General features: G+C 45.6%; 1 protein-coding gene across 1 annotated transcript in view; it reads left to right on the top strand.

Moving 5' to 3' along the window:
* Positions 1 to 16,796, top strand: part of LOC149437434 (solute carrier family 22 member 7-like) — a 33,387-nt gene extending 16,591 nt beyond the window's left edge. The window contains exons 5-10 of the mRNA XM_089660933.1: positions 2,327 to 2,450; positions 6,148 to 6,257; positions 10,199 to 10,413; positions 11,140 to 11,248; positions 11,327 to 11,533; positions 16,730 to 16,796. Coding sequence (XP_089517059.1) covers positions 2,327 to 2,450; positions 6,148 to 6,257; positions 10,199 to 10,413; positions 11,140 to 11,248; positions 11,327 to 11,533; positions 16,730 to 16,796 — 832 coding nt within the window. The remainder of the gene's footprint in view (positions 1 to 2,326; positions 2,451 to 6,147; positions 6,258 to 10,198; positions 10,414 to 11,139; positions 11,249 to 11,326; positions 11,534 to 16,729) is intronic.
* Positions 16,797 to 17,618: the final 822 nt, after the last annotated feature.

Here is a 17,618-nt window from a genome sequence, read left to right as displayed (position 1 = left end):
GAGCTCTCTGCAGGGACACTTTTGCCGGCTGATCGGGAAAAATCCGATTCGCGCACCCGAAGTATGCTAATATTCGGATTCGACGCGAATCCAATTTTTCCTGAAATTCGAAACGAATTCCACTTCGCCTGGTTCGATTCGCTCATCTCTACTCATCACCTTGTAACATTCTGCATCTCTGTGCTGCAATGCTCTGCAGGTCTCTCTATGACAGCGGTTCTCAACCTGGGGGTCGCGACCCCTTTGGGGGTCGAGCGACCATTTCCCAGGGGTCGCCTAAGACCATCAGAAAACACATATTTCCGATGGTCTTAGAAACCGAGACACCGCTCCTCTCTCCGGCGATGTGTGGGCGGGATGATATGCTGCCCCTGTCACCGCCTCCTCGCCGCTGATTGGCCACCGGAATTGTAGCTCAGGAGAGGCACACAGGCGGCCAATCACCGGCGAGGAGGTGGAGCTTGGAGAGGAGGAGCCGAGCGGCAGCGCGCGTAGATCAAAGAAGATCGAGGGAGCTGCAGGAGCGAGTGAAGAGAGAGGCCAGAGAAGGAAGACAGCTGACAGGTAAGTGCAAATTTTGCTGCTGCAGCCAGGTATGCAGGCTGTAGATGGGAGAGGGAGAGAGCGAGCCCAGGCTGGAGCAGGGGTCAGCAAGGTAAGTATCATTGGTGTCAGTGGGAGGGATAGTGCCCCATCATTTGTGTCACTAATACCAACGATGGGGCACTATTCCTCCCCCCACTGACACCAACGATGAGGCACTATTCCTCCCCCCCACTGACACCAATGATGAGGCACTATTCCTCCCCCCACTGACACCAACGATGGGGCACTATTCCTCCCCTCACTGACACCAACGATGGGGCACTATTCCTCCCCCCACTGACACCAACGATGGGGCACTATTCCTCCCCTCACTGACACCAACGATGGGGCACTATTCCTCCCCTCACTGACACCAACGATGGGGCACTATTCCTCCCCTCACTGACACCAACGATGGGGCACTATTCCTCCCCCCACTGACACCAACGATGAGGCACTATTCCTCCCCTCACTGACACCAACGATGGGGCACTATTCCTCCCCCCACTGACACCAACGATGGGGCACTATTGCTCCCCCCACTGACACCAACGATGGGGCACTATTCCTCCCCCCACTGACACCAACGATGAGGCACTATTCCTCCCCTCACTGACACCAACGATGGGGCACTATTCCTCCCCCCACTGACACCAACGATGGGGCACTATTCCTCCCCCCACTGACACCAACGATGGGGCACTATTCCTCCCCCCACTGACACCAACGATGGGGCACTATTCCTCCCTCCCACTGACACCAACGATGGGGCACTATTCCTCCCCCCACTGACACCAACGATGGGGCACTATTCCTCCCCCCACTGACACCAACGATGGGGCACTATTCCTCCCCCCACTGACACCAACGATGGGGCACTATTCCTCCCCCCACTGACACCAACGATGGGGCACTATTCCTCCCCCCACTGACACCAACGATGGGGCACTATTCCTCCCCCCACTGACACCAACGATGGGGCACTATTCCTCCCCCCACTGACACCAATGATGAGGCACTATTCCTCCCACTGACACCCACAATGGGGCACTATTCCTCCCACTGACACCCACAATGGGTCACTATTCCTCCCACTGGCACCCACAATGGGGCACTATTCCTCCCACTGACACCAATGATGGGGCACTATTCCTCCCAATGATGGGGCACTATTCCTCCCACTGACACCAATGATGGGGCACTATTCCTCCCAATGATGGGGCACTATTCCTCCCACTGATACCAATGATGGGGCACTATTCCTCCCACTGATACCAATGATGGGACACTATTCCCCCCACTGACACCAATGATGGGGCACTATTCCTCCCACTGATACCAATGATGGGACACTATTCATCCCACTGACATCAGTGATGGGGCGCTAGTCCTCCCACTGAAAAATTACAGTTATGAAGTAGCAACGAAAATAATTTTATGGTTGGGGGTCACCACAACATGAGGATCTGTATTAAGGGGTCGCGGCATTAGAAAGGTTGAGAACCACTGATCTATGACATACACGGATGATTTTAATATCAGAAAGTGACAAAAATCCTTCAGAGACAAACTGTTTTGCTGTACCGCAGGCTATTGTTGGGCGAATATTAGGAGAGTATTCTTATTGGCGTAGTCTGAGCTTTCCAACTTGGTGCAATATGCTGCAGTCCTAGCGTGATGCTCATCCGTGTTGATGTAAATTCCAATGGCGGTGTAATGCTCTGCTATGTTTTTTTTCCAGGTGGGTTCCTGAATCGGCACGCTGGCTGTTGGCAAAGGGTCGCACTAAGGAGGCTGAAGCTCTGCTGATGCGATGTGCTGCAGCAAATGGTTGCAGTTTAGATGCATTCAAGAAAAACAGAGAGGTGAGATGCTCTGCAGTGCCCCGAATTAAGCATGAGCAAAATGGCAGTATTTTAGAGATACTTTGCAGATGGGGAAATGCATTAAAGTAGTTCACCTTTATGCAGGTAAGGAGTGCCTGTAGATGAAACCAAACTGTACAGTTTTGACCAAAGTTGAATAATGGCCTTGTCCTGTAGGTGTACTTCCTGAAGCCTGGCTGAAAAATTCCTAACAAACTGCATCATTCCATCCTGCCTTGTTGCTAGGATGTTGCTAAGAGACTACTAGCTCATACTGGTCACATCCACCATCACAGAAGCAAGCTTTTCTCTGATTCAACCCCCCCTTAGGGGTCAAAGTACAGGCTGTAGTACTTAACCCCTTGGCGCCCTCCCGGCGTGCCGCCTCCCAGCTTCTGAAACCCTTTAAGGGTTTCAGAAGCCGAGAGGCGGGGTTTTAAGGTCATGTGACCGCCTTGATTCGCCGTCACATGATCGGCAAAGGGCCTGATCGAAACAGGAGATCGGGACCTTTCCGTGAGCACCGGACATGTGTTCTGGGAGTGCACAGGGCGCGCCCTCTCAGCACATAAAAAACAGAAATAAAACTTTTACCAAGATTTATCCTGCAACTGGAGCAAGTCATAGAAAGTCCGCGATCCGAGGATGGGCTCCATATGAATCACAACGTCCATACCTCAAGTCCTTAATTTATGGGAATATGGATGTAGGCTGGACATGAGTCCTTGGCCAATCAACCCTGGGGGGTGTTCCTGTACCAGCCCACAGGACGTTCTGGGTGCTGACATGCCCAAAGTCGATTGGACCAGGAATGGCTTGAATCACCAAGTCAGGGATTAAATTTCCGACACCAGCGCATCAGTCCGATCGCGACAGTACCAATCACTGTTCAGCTATCGCAATCCGGCGCCACATGACCATTTCCTGCATTTTTCTGGCATTCTACATAGTCCACAAATACGGTTTTTACATGCAGATGTAGCCCACAGAGTGCCCAATCAGAAGAAAGTATTTTCATCTCTCTGCAACTAATATTTTAGCTTTTATGAGAGATGAAATCTATTCCTTTGATCTGTGTATATACTTTAAAGCTCCCCAGACACATCGGAGCCCCCCTGGTGTCATGAAGACGAAACGTCTGCGTTCCTCTTTTAAACTTCAGGAAGGTGGCAAAGTCTGATTTTATATATATATATATATATATATATATATATATATATATATATATATACACATACATATAGACAAATCTTATTGGCACTTAGGTGTCACTTCCAGCCTGGAAGCTGCTCTGTCTTTTCAGATGCTAATGGGTGAGCACATGTCTCTGAATACCTATGACTGAATATTTCTTTAACTACCTGCCGACCGCAGATAGCCGAATGACGGCTGCACTGCGGCCGGCCAGTTCTGGGTGGACGTCATATGACGTCCCCCCAGAACGCGCTCTCCTGCGCGCCCCAGGGGGCGCGCACCCGGCGATCTCCGTGATCGCTGTTTCCTACGGACACAGCTGATCACGAGATGTGGTAAAAGGCCGATCATACCGGCCTTTTACCACGTGATCAGCGGTGTCCAATGACACGCTGATCACAGGAAAATGCAAGTGCCTGTTCTCGGCTGCACTTTCCTCACGCTGTCAGATCGTGAGGAAAGTACTGCCGAGAACCGGCAGTTGTCAGAGCGGGGATCGGCACCGATCATCAGGGCACTGATGATCGGTGCCCAGCAGTGACACCCGCAAGTTCCGCCCAGCAGTGTGCCCACTAGCTCCGCCCACCCGTGCCCAGCAGTGCACCCACCTGTGCCCAGCAGTGCCCCCACCTGTGCCCAGCAGTGCACCCACCTGTGCCACTCTGCAGTGCCACCTACCTGTGCCCAGAAGTGCCACCTACATGTGCCCAGCAGTGCCACCCACCTGTGCCCACCCACCTGTGCCCACCAGTGCCACCCACCTGTGCCCACCAGTGCCACCCACCTGTGCCCACCCACCAGTGCTGCCCACCAGTGCCGCCCACCAGTGCAGCCCAGCAGTGCTGGCAGTCAGTGCCACCAGTCAGTGCCCAGGGGTTGTGCCAGTCAGTGCCGCCAGTCAGTGCCCAGCAGTGATGCCAGTCAGTGCCGTCTATCAGTACCCATAATCAGTGTCACCTATCAGTGCCGCCTATCAGTGCTGCATATCAGTGCCGCCTATCCGTGACCCCTAATTAGTGCTGTCTATCAGTGCCGCCTATCCGTGCCACCTCATTAGTACTGCCTATCAGTGCCCTTTAGTGCTGCCTATCAGTGCCCATCAGTGCCGCCTATCAGTGCCCATCCGTGCTGCCTCATCAACGCACATCAGTGATGGAGAAAAAATACCTGTTTGAAAAATTTTATAAAAGAAACAAATAAACTTTTTTTTTTTTTTTTAATTTTTTGCACATTTTTATTTATAGCGCAAAAAGTAAAGCGCCCAGTGGCGATTAAATACCACCAAAAGAAAGCTCTATTTGTGAGAAAAAAATGATCAAAATTTCATATGGGTACAATGTTGCATGACCGCGCAATTGTCAATCAAAGTGCGGCAGCGCTGAAAGCTGAAAATTGGCCTGGTAAGGAAGGGGGTATAAGTGCCTGGTAGGCAAGTGGTTAATGACAAGGAATGAAACTAAATTTACAATTACATATCTCTTCTGATCACATCTCAGTCCAATCACTTGAATCTCACATCTACGTTACACTGCTATCATTAATAAATAGAAAGGAAGGTATTTTATATTTATTTGCTTTTACCTTTTTGTTTAAAGTTTATTTTTAGTTACTTCCTGGTTTCTGGCCTAGTATTTACCACAAGGCAAACAAGGCACTTGCCTAGGGCGACGATTTTCAGGGGGGCAGCACCTCCCCCCAGAAGAAGGGATGAAAGAAGGGGCATGCATGTCATGGGAACCAGGTGTGATCTGGGTGAGGCTGTGGCTGCTTGATGGTGTATGTAGTGCCTGACTCTCATTCCGGAGATGTCCGGAGCTGTGAAGATGAGCATCTTTTTCTCTATCACCAGGGGGTTTTCTGTCTCTCCAATCTAGGCATTGAAAGTGTGATCTCTGTAACTTACAGTTGTGATGAGATAGCGACAACTCCAATCTTAGTAGAATAACACAGGCAGTGACTCAATCCAGAAGACATCTTGTAGATCTTGTGAAGTTTATTCCATAAACTGAGATAATCTTACAACAATGAACATCAGATAGGTCAAAAGATCATAATGTGATCTGCTTCATGACATGAGGCTAGAAGGTGGAATGCATTACTGGGAAAAGGGGGTGGGCTATCTATACAGCAAGAACTAAACCAGAGCAGAGACAAGATACAAGGAACACTTAAAGGCATATGACAGTCACGTGAAACATGACAGGGGGGATAGTGGAAAGCTCTCCCGGGTGCGGGCAGGGGTATTGTTGTTCAGTGTCAGCAATGTCAGGCTCTCTCTGCTGGAGGGGGAAGTGGGGGTGGTGTTGGTCGGTGCCTGTGGGGGCAGACGATTGTTGGGTTGCCTAGGGCAGTACAAAACCTAAATACACTACTGATCCTACGTGGGGTAGATGGCCCCACATCGGGGGGAGGGGGGGGGTGAATAGTGGCCAGTCACACGTCTTTTGCTGCCTGTGAGCTAATAATGGTGCAATATACTAACCATGTTATTTCTCATGGGCAGAGTATCCAGGCACTGTCTGAAAATGGACCTTCATCTAAGACCTATTCTTACCTTGACCTGTTCCGAACTCCACGTCTCCGGAGGATCTCTTTGTGTTGCGGGATGGTGTGGTGAGAAGATTCCCCATTGTACTTGTATCCATCATCCATAGGACATGAGAGGATATACTGTGCCAGGGACCACTGAGAAATACAGTCATGGCCGAAATTGTTGGCACCCTTGATATTTTTCCTGAAAATCAAGTATTTCACACAAAAAAGGTATTGCATTAACACATGTTTTGCTATACACATGTTTATTCCCTTTGTATGTATTGGAACAAATATAAAACAGAGGCAGAAAAGCAAATATGACATAATGTCACACAAAACCCCAAAAATGGGCTGGACAAAAGTATTGGCACCCTTAACTTAATATTTGGTTGCACACCCTTTGGAAAACATAACTGAAATCAGTCGCTTCCTATAACCATCAATAAGCTTCTGACACCTCTCACCCGGAATTTCGGACCACTCTTCCTTTGCAAACAGCTCCAGGTCTCTCTTATTGGAAGGACACCTTTTCCCAACAGCAATTTTAAGATCTCTCCACAGGTGTTCAATGGGATTTAGATCTGGGCTCATTGCTGGCCACTTCAGAACTCTCCAGCGCTTCTTTGCCATCCATTTCTGAGTGCTTTTTGACGTATGTTTGGGGTCATTGTCCTGCTGGAAGACCCAGGATCTTGGACGCAAACCCAGCTTTCTGACACTGGGCCCTACAGTGCGACCCAAAATCCTTTGGTAATCCTCAGATTTCATGATGCCTTGCACACAGTCAAGGCACCCAGTGCCAGAGGCAGCAAAACAACCCCAAAACATCATTGAACCTCCACCATATTTTACCGTAGGTACTGTGTTTTGTTCTTTGTAGGCCTCATTCCGTTTTCGGTAAACAGTAGAATGATGTGCTTTACCGAAAAGCTCTATCTTGGTCTCATCTGTCCACAAAACGTTTTCCCAGAAGGCTTTTGGCTTACTCAAGTACATTTTGGCAAACTGTAGTCTTGCTTTTTTATGTCTCTGTGTCAGCAGTGGGGTCCTCCTGGGTCTCCTGCCATAGCGTTTCATTTCATTTAAATGTCGACGGATAGTTCGCGCTGACACTGATGCTCCCTGAGCCTGCAGGACAGCTTGAATGTCTTTGGAACATGTTTGGGGCTGCTTATCCACCATCCGGACTATTCTGCGTTGCAATCTTTCATCAATTTTCCTCATCCGTCCACGACCAGGGAGATTAGCTACAGTGCCATGGGTTGCAAACTTCTTGATAATGTTGCGCACTGTGGACAAAGGCAAATCTAGTTCTCTGGAGATGGACTTGTAACCTTGAGATTGTTGATATTTTGCCACAATTTTGGTTCTCAGGTCCTCAGACAGTTCTCGTCTCCTCTTTCTGTTGTCCATGCTTAGTGTGGCACAGACAGACACACAATGCAAAGGTTAAGTGAACGTCTCTCCTTTTTATCTGCTTTCAGGTGTGATTTCTATATTGCCCACACCTGTTACTTGCCCCAGGTGAGTTTACAGGAGCATCACATGCTTGTAACATTCTTATTTATCCGCAGTTGTGAAAGGGTGCCAATACTTTTGTCCAGCCCATTTTTGGAGGTTTGTGTGACATTATGTCGAATTTGCTTTCTTTCCTCCCTTTTTTTGTTTTGTCCCAATACACACAAAGGGAATAAACATGTGTATAGCAAAACATGTGTTAATGCAATACGTTTCGTGAGAAATACATGATTTCCTGGAGAAATATCAAGGGTGCCAACAATTTCGGCCATGACTGTATGTGCTGCCAATCACATACCACTGCCTGTCTTCTAATATATCGTTAACCTTTTAGAAATAAATTAATAATTGGCTAATTGATATAATTAAAGGATTTGCACAAGGGTAACTCAGATAGAGCCTAATCCTTGTTTTTTCCAGATAAACACTTTAATCACAAACTGTGACCTGGAATGAAGCTTGTAGCGCCTCTCCAAGCAAGATAAAGAGTGTGATCCCCCTGGTCCTCAGAGATAGGGTGCTGGCAATTAGGCTCACTCATCCAGCGAACACTGTAAGCTCCCTGAGGGCAGGGACTGACGTGAAGGTCAGGGGCGGACTGACAACTCATGGGGCCCCCGGGCAATAGGGGATCATGGGGCCCCTGTGTCCTTACCCAAACTCAGAAAAGCCTATGAAAAAGGTACCAGGGGCATCTCATGGGACCCCCTACTGACCCCGGGCCCTCGGGCAGTGCCCAAGTTTCCAAATGGTCAGTCCGCCCCTGGAGAAGGTACAGTATGTAAAGCACTGTGTAAATTGACGGTCCTGTATGACTACCTGTCATGTTTCACATGACTGTCATATTGACTGTCATATGCCTTTAAGTGTTTCTATATTTTGTCTCTGCTCCTCCCTTTCCTTTGGTTTAGTTAATGCTGTATAGATAGCCCAGAGATGCATTGCAGCTCTAGCCTCATGTCATGAAGCAGGAAACATTATGATCTTTTGACCTATCGAATGTTCATTGTTGTAAGAGTCTCTCAGTTTATGGAATAAACTTCACAAGATCTACAAGATGTCTTATCGATTGAGTCACTGACTGTGGTATCCAACTGAGGTTGAAGTTATCGCTATCTCATCACAACTGTAAGTTACAGAGATCACACTATCAATGCTTAGATTGGAGAGACAGAACACTACCTGTAATAATTAATAAAGATCAGTGATTGGCCTGACCTCTTCCCCGGAAGGCCACCCATCTGCTGATTGGCAGTCAATCAGCAGGGTGTTTGTGATTAAAGTATACACAGGGAACACTGCACTCTCAACCCAACGGGAGTATAAATAAATGTGTTAGACGGCCTCAGTCAGCGCTTTCCGCTAACTACGCCTCCGACGTGTTTCGTCTATGACTTAACCCCGGTGGGCAGGGTGAAACGTGTCAGAAAGGCGTGGTTTGCGGAGCAGCGCTGGTTGAGGCTGTCTAAGACATTTATTCATACTCCGGTTGGGTCAGGAGTGTGGCGTTCCCTGTGTACACTTTAATCACAAACACCTTGCTGATTGACTGCCAATCAGCAGATGGGTGGCCTTCCGGAGAAGAGAGGCCAATCGCTGATCTTTATTAATTATTACAGGTAGTCAATCACAAACACCCGGTTGCTTTAATATTAATTATTACAGATATTTATATAGCACCATACATTTACACAGTGCTTAACATACAGAATTCATGTCAGTCCCTGCATGTACCATCATGTCAGTCCCTGCATGTACCATCATGTCAGTCCCTGCCCTCAAGGAGCTTACAATCTAAGGTCTCTATCTCACATACACACACTTGAGCTAACTAAAGCTAGCCATACATGGATCAAAATGGGTCAGGTTCAGCAGGGACCAGCCAAATTTCGATCCATGCATGGGCACCCTGGTTGTACACAAGTCAGTCTATAGAGTGACTTGTGTATAACCGGCCAGTCTGGTTTTTCCCAAACGATTAGTGTTGCAAGCCATAGCCAGCACAGTAATCATTGTTTTCTGCCGGCAGTGAAGGCTCCTCGCTGTCAGAACACAATAACACTGCGGGAGGGATTCCCCCATTAATGCTGACTGTGTTGATGGGGAATTGAGCAATTTTCTTTCCTTCTACCTGTGCTGGAAGGAAATAAAATTGCATAATCTATGGCCTGCCTTAGACAGTAGCCAATTAACCTGCCAACATGTCTTTGGAGTGTGAGAGGAAATCCAGAGTACCTGGGACAAATCCACACAAGCACTGCACATGGAGAATATGTAAGCAGGTAGTATTCAGACCAGGATTCAAACCGAGGCCCTTATTGTGGAGAGGTAGAAGTCTTAACCACCAAGCCACTGTCCCCGCACTGTCCCGGCACAATGGCCTCAACATGTGCCTCTAACACGTATGCTGCGCCAGCCTCTCTAGTGCCTATTATTATGTCTCTGATCCTGGGCTCAGAGGAGGATGGTCAACTCACAGAACTCTTGTTTCTTGTCGACAGGTTTGCCGTGGCATTCTCCTATTACGGAATCATTCTGAATGTCTCTGGTTTGGGATTTGACATCTATCTCAATCATTTCCTCTACTCCCTGGTGGAATTTCCTGGCAAGCTGGGTATCTATTTTCTCATGAACCATCTGGGCCGCCGCTGGTCACTGTTCCTCACCATGCTGATGACCGGAGTTTGCATCGGAGTGTCTACTGGGACCCCTCTATGTAAGTAGCACTGGGGACCTCAGCTTCCCAGTATGAAGGACATACAAAGGACGGGCCTTAGTCATCTTATTCATTTATTGGTTTTTATCCTGTATGCATGGACTCTGCACAGTCCACATCTCTTGTCCTGTATGCCGGGTGTAATTCTCAGTCTTTTGTCCTATATGCTGGATGCAATTTTTAAATATCTGTACAGTACCACATCTTGTCCATTGTGCGGTCTCCAGTGAATGCCCAGTATGGTTCTAATTCACCCCAGGTGATGGGTCACTACAAGTCTGATCTCTGCCCCTTTTAGTCTCTATGTGATGGGTCAGTACAGGTTTGGTTTGCCCCAAGTGATTGGTGAGTACGGGTCAGGGGCGGACTGACCATTTGGAAACTGGGGCACTGCCCGAGGGCCCGGGGTCAGTAGGGGGCCCCATGAGATGCCCCTGGTACCGTTTTCATAGACTTTTTTGAGTTTGGGCAAGGACACAGGGGCCCCATGATCCCCTATTGCCCGGGGGCCCCATGAGTTGTCAGTCCTCCCCTGGTACGGGTCCAGTCTCTGGACCACCTGGTCTCCATCTTATGGGTTAATACAGGTCTGAGCTTGGGTCGTCTGGTCTCTAGGTGATGGGTCAGTACAGGTCTGATCTCTGGCTCTCCTATTCAACATGTAATGGGCATAGTATAGAATTTTTATTTTTTAGATGTTAGAATCTTACATTATTTTCTCCTCAGCTCTGGGCTCTTTCCGAACTACAGTGGCCATCATTGGAAAAGGATTTTCTGAAGCCGCATTTACAGGCCTCTTGCTTTACACGGCCGAGCTCTTCCCTACTGTGATCAGGTACGGTACAGATCATTGGAGGTCCCACAGGGATGATGGGCCCCGTGGACTTGACATTTCCTGTTCTCTCTCCCTCAGGCAAAATGGCATTGGATACACTAACTTTGTAGGACGAATTGGGGCCTCTTCGGCTCCTTTGATTTTCCTGCTGGATGACATTTGGCACCTCCTTCCTCACGCCATCTTCTGTGTAACTGCTGTGACATGCAGCCTTGTGGCCTGTCTGCTGCCGGAGACAATAAACGTGCCTTTACCAGAAACCATTGCCGATGTGGAATGTAAAAGGTAGGCAAGCAGTTAGCTGTGTGGAACCTCATTGGGTTTAGAGGCCACCAGGCTACCCATCAGCCCCACAGGGGAGCATATAACCGAGCAAAGTATGGCAGCTGTAACCTTCCCTGTGCCCAGTATTCTTGGGATATTTCACATAATCTATCCGAAAAAGCCATGACAGACCCTATTTTTAAATAAAAAACTAATCACAAAGACATTCTGTCTCACCACACGTGTTACTACATAGTTACATAGTTAGTCTGGCTGAAAAACGACAAACGTCCATCCAGTTCAACAAAAAAAAAAGTTATAATCCTATACTCACCAATGATCGAGAGGAAGGCAAAAGAAAAACCAGCAAAGGGGAAAAAATTCCTCCCTGATCCCCCGAGAGGCAATCGGATATTCCCTGGATCAACTTTCCCTATAAATGTTATATCCAGTTATATTCTGTGTATCCAAGAAAGAATCCAGGACTTACCTACAACAATCCACTGAGCTGGCCACAACCAATTCTTGAGGGAGTCTATTCCACATTCTCACAGCTCTCACTGTGAAGAAACCTTTCCGAGTTTGGAGATTAAATTTCTTTTCCTCCAGATGTGAAGAGTGCCCCCTTGTCCTCTGTGATGACCTCAGGGGGAATAACTACACCGAGTTCACTATATGTACCGCTGATGTATTTATACATGGAGATCATATCCCCCCCTTATGTATTATACATGGAGGTCATATCCCCCCTTATGTATTATACATGGAGATCATATCCCCCTTATGTATTATACATGGAGATCATATCCCCCCTTATGTATTATACATTGAGATCATATCACCCCTTTATGTATTATACATGGAGATCATATCCCCCCTTATGTATTATACATGGAGATCATATCCCCCCTTATGTATTATACATGGAGATCATATCCCCCTTATGTATTATACATGGAGATCATATCCCCCCTTATGTATTATACATGGAGATCATATCCCCCCTCATGTATTATACATGGAGATCATATCCCCCCTCATGTATTATACATGGAGATCATATCACCCCTTATGTGTTATACATGAAGATCATATCCCCCCTTATGTATTATACATGGAGATCATATCCCCCTTATGTATTATACATGGAGATCATATCCCCCCTTATGTATTATACATGGAGATCATATCCCCCTTATGTATTATACATGGAGATCATATCCCCCCTTATGTATTATACATGGAGATCATATCCCCCTTATGTATTATACATGGAGATCATATCCCCCCTTATGTATTATACATGGAGATCATATCCCCCCTTATGTATTATACATGGAGATCATATACCCCCTTATGTATTATACATGGAGATCATATCCCCCCTTATGTATTATACATGGTGATCATATCCCCCTTATGTATTATATATGGAGATCATATCCCCCTTATGTATTATACATGGTGTTCATATCCCCCTTATGTATTATACATGAAGATCATATCCCCCCTTATGTATTATACATGGAGATCATATCCCCCCTTATGTATTATACATGGAGATCATATCCCCCTTATGTATTATACATGGAGATCATATCCCCCCTTATGTATTATACATGGAGATCATATCCCCCTTATGTATTATACATGGAGATCATATTCCCCCTTATGTATTATACATGGAGATCATATCCCCCCTTATGTAATATACATGGAGATCATATCCCCCCTTATGTATTATACATGGAAATCATATCCCCCCTTATGTATTATACATGGAGATCATATCCCCCTTATGTATTATACATGGAGATCATACCCCCCCTTATGTATTATACATGGAGATCATATCCCCCCTTATGTATTATACATGGAGATCATATCCCCCCCCCCCTTATGTATTATACATGGAGATCATATCCCCCCTTATGTATTATACATGGAGATCATATCCCCCATTATGTATTATACATGGTGATCATATCCCCCCTTATGTATTATACATGGAGATCATATCCCCCTTATGTATTATACATGGAGATCATATCCCCCTTATGTATTATACATGGAGATCATATCCCCCCCTTATGTATTATACATGGAGATCATATCCCCCCTTATGTATTATACATGGAGATCATATCCCCCCCCTTATGTATTATACATGGAGATCATATCCCCCCTTATGTATTATACATGGAGATCATATCCCCCCTTATGTATTATACATGGAGATCATATCCCCCATTATGTATTATACATGGTGATCATATCCCCCCTTATGTATTATACATGGAGATCATATCCCCCTTATGTATTATACATGGAGATCATATCCCCCTTATGTATTATACATGGAGATCATATCCCCCCCTTATGTATTATACATGGAGATCATATCCCCCCTTATGTATTATACATGGAGATCATATCCCCCCTTATGTATTATACATGGAGATCATATCCCCCCTTATGTATTATACATGGAGATCATATCCCCCCTTATGTATTATACATGGAGGTCATATCCCCCCTTATGTATTATACATGGAGATCATATCCCCCCTTATGTATTATACATGGTGATCATATCCCCCCTTATGTATTATACATGGTGATCATACCCCCCCTTATGTATTATACATGGAGATCATATCCCCCTTATGTATTATACATGGAGATCATATCCCCCTTATGTATTATACATGGAGATCATATCCCCCTTATGTATTATACATGGAGATCATATCCCGCCCCTTATGTATTATACATGGAGATCATATCCCCCCTTATGTATTATACATGGAGATCATATCCCCCCTTATGTATTATACATGGTGATCATATCCCCCCTTATGTATTATACATGGTGATCATATCCCCCCTTATGTATTATACATGGAGATCATATCCCCCCTCATGTATTATACATGGGGATCATATCCCCCCTTATGTATTATACATGGAGATCATATCCCCCCTTATGTATTATACATGGAGATCATATCCCCCTTATGTATTATACATGGTGATCATATCCCCCCTTATGTATTATACATGGAGATTATATCCCCTTATGTATTATACATGGAGATCATATCCCCCCTTATGTATTATACATGGAGATCATATCCCCCCTTATGTATTATACATGGGGATCATATCCCCCCTTATGTATTATACATGGAGATCATATCCCCCCCTTATGTATTATACATGGAGATCATATCCCCCCTTATGTATTATACATGGTGATCATATCCCCCTTATGTATTATACATGGAGATCATATCCCCCCTTATGTATTATACATGGAGATCATATCCCCCTTATGTATTATACATGGAGATCATATCCCCCCTTATGTATTATACATGGTGATCATATCCCCCTTATGTATTATACATGGTGATCATATCCCCCCTTATGTATTATACATGGAGATTATATCCCCCTTATGTATTATACATGGAGATCATATCCCCCCTTATGTATTATACATGGAGATCATATCCCCCTTATGTATTATACATGGAGGAGCAGCTGTAAAGAAGTCCAGTGTGTGTGAGGCCTAAGGAAGACCTCTGCTCAGTAATTTATTAGCCTCTGCTTGCTGTGATTTGACAGGGTCGGTGATATGTTCACTTAAAAGTGGAGTTAAAAAACCCAAAAGCAAACATTTCATATTTTACAGCTTACCAATTCTTAGATGTGGTGGCTGCATTACAGGATTATTGGTGATCTGAGTGTGAGGTATGACAGAGATGCAGCCTGCATTATCTGAATTAAGAGGAGAACAGAAAACATATGTGTTCACTTGCTCATTCCGAGTGTAATGTGACAAACAGAAATGAAACAAACTATTCGGATATATATACAGGCGTACCTCGGTTTACGAATTTAATTTGTTCTGCGGGACTTTTCATATTGCGAACAAATTCGTAAACCGAAACGTGGTTTCCCATAGGAATGCATTGGAAACCAATTAATCCGTTCCGGAGGTCAGAAAAAAGTCAAAAAAAGTTCTGTTATCTGTTCAAAACTCTTTATAAAGTGCACTTTAAAGGCATAAATACTGTACTGTACATGTTTAACCCCTTGATGCCGGAGCCTCACGGCCCTGTAAGGGTTTCAGAAGCCAGGAGGTGGGGCGGGGTTTAGGGTCACGTGACCGCAGTGACATGCCGTCACATGATTGGGAAAGGCCCCGATCGAAAGAGGAGATCGGGACCTTTCCGTGAGTACCGGAGCGCACTTTCAGCGTATGTTTTTTTTAATTGCACGCAAATGTGCGGCCGCTCAGCGTCTAGGCCCAGATGCCGGGAGGCCGCACATTTGCGTGCAGCCGGCGCCAAGAGGTTAAAAAAAATTCGTAAATGCATTGAAAACCAATTAATCCAATACAGAGGTCAGAAAAAAGTCAAAAAAAGTTTTATCTGTTCAAAACTCTTTATAAAGTGCACTTTAAAGGCATAAATACTGTACAGGGACATGATTAAAAAAAATTTTGTAAATGCATTGAAAACCAATTAATCCGTTCGTATTGAGAAAACAATTTGCAATTTGTTTTTTTGTTTTTACATACTGTCACCATACTGTACTACTTGTGGGGGGTGATGAAGAATTTTTTTTTTTTTTACACTGATTGCTTTTACACCCATAAAGGCTGTAAAAGCAATCATTTCTCCTTCTTTCTGGCTGCATTCTTGCAGCCGTTGAGAAATACTGTGTGAGCTGTGATTGGTCACAGCTTGTCACATGGTACAAGGCTGTTGTGAATAGTCCTGTACCATGTGATCTCTGTGATCGTTCACAGATTTCACACGTAGTAAGCAATGATGTCAGAAGTGCTTACTACTATTCATGTGATCACTGATTGGCCAATCAGTGAAGCAGGGAGGACGTTTATATACATGGGCCTTGGTTAAGTCATTAACCTCTTACCAGGGGCGGACTGACCATTCAGGCACTTGGGCACTGCCCGAGAGCCCAGGGTCAGTAGGGGGCCCCATGAGATGCCCCTGGTACCTTTCATAGGCTTTTTTGGGTGTGGTTTGAGTGTGTGCGAGGACACAGTGGCCCCATGATCCCCTATTGTATGGGGGCCCCATGAGTTGTCAGTCCGCCCCTGCCTCTTACACTAGTTGTACACATGAAGACAATTGGCTGAAATTCTATCAGGATGTGATTTGACCATTTCCTGTCCATCCACAGGGACTCCGAGCAGCTGAATATTACCGACATCCCACTCACAGACCTGACACCGAGAAGCACCGGGTGACCCAGAGACCAGGGGAGGACGCATTCATCCGGATTTGTAAATGTGGACTTTTCCCTCTCACTTCCCTATAGGCCTTTACCCTGAGTGTGGGGTACTGGGGACCCAGATGTCATGTACAGGCGGAGCATACCTGTTTATGTGCAAAATGATATATATTGCAGCTTACCAGTCCTTGTATTAGGTGGCTGCATTCTTTTTTTGTTTCTCAGGATGTTTTTCCATTATTTGTTGTGATCCTGCCAGTAACACACATCCAGTCCTAGGATGATAATGCTCACTCACTGTACTGTATCTATGGAGAAGTAACAATGTCACTCCAAAGCCGGCCATACGTGGGTTGAAATGTGATTGATTTTTCCTCCAAAAATCGTACCTAACAATAATCGGCTGATTTTCGTTCTGTTATGCAGGCCATAGACGGGTCGAAAAAAAAATTGACCAATTTTCGCACCTTTAGTGGGTTTATTGGTCGGCCATTTTTTGGGATTTTGGCACATTTTTTTTATCGGTGAAGTTGGAAAAAAATCAGCCGATTTTGTTGATCGGCTGATTTTCCTGGCAATGATGGGCAAATCGGCCGATCTTTTTACCGATAAAAAATCTGCGCATGAGCCGTGACCTGCAAGAAGAAGAAAAAGAAGAAGAAAAGGAAGAAGTAAAAGAAGAAGAAATAGAAGAATATTTCCAGTCCGCTATTATATTTGACATGAAAAAGTCTTGCAGTTGCAACAATGTATCTATTTGTATCCGAATAAAACCATCTGTATCCGAAATGGATACAAATAGATACATTGTTGCAACTGCAAGACTTTTTCATGTCAA

This window comes from Staurois parvus, unplaced genomic scaffold (genome assembly GCF_062004578.1).
Source record: "Staurois parvus isolate SC_StPar_1 unplaced genomic scaffold, SC_StPar_1.0 ptg001288l, whole genome shotgun sequence".
Classification (NCBI taxonomy): Eukaryota; Metazoa; Chordata; class Amphibia; order Anura; family Ranidae; genus Staurois; species Staurois parvus.
Note: the sequence above shows the minus strand (reverse complement) of the source record. Positions and strands in the feature narration are given on the sequence as shown.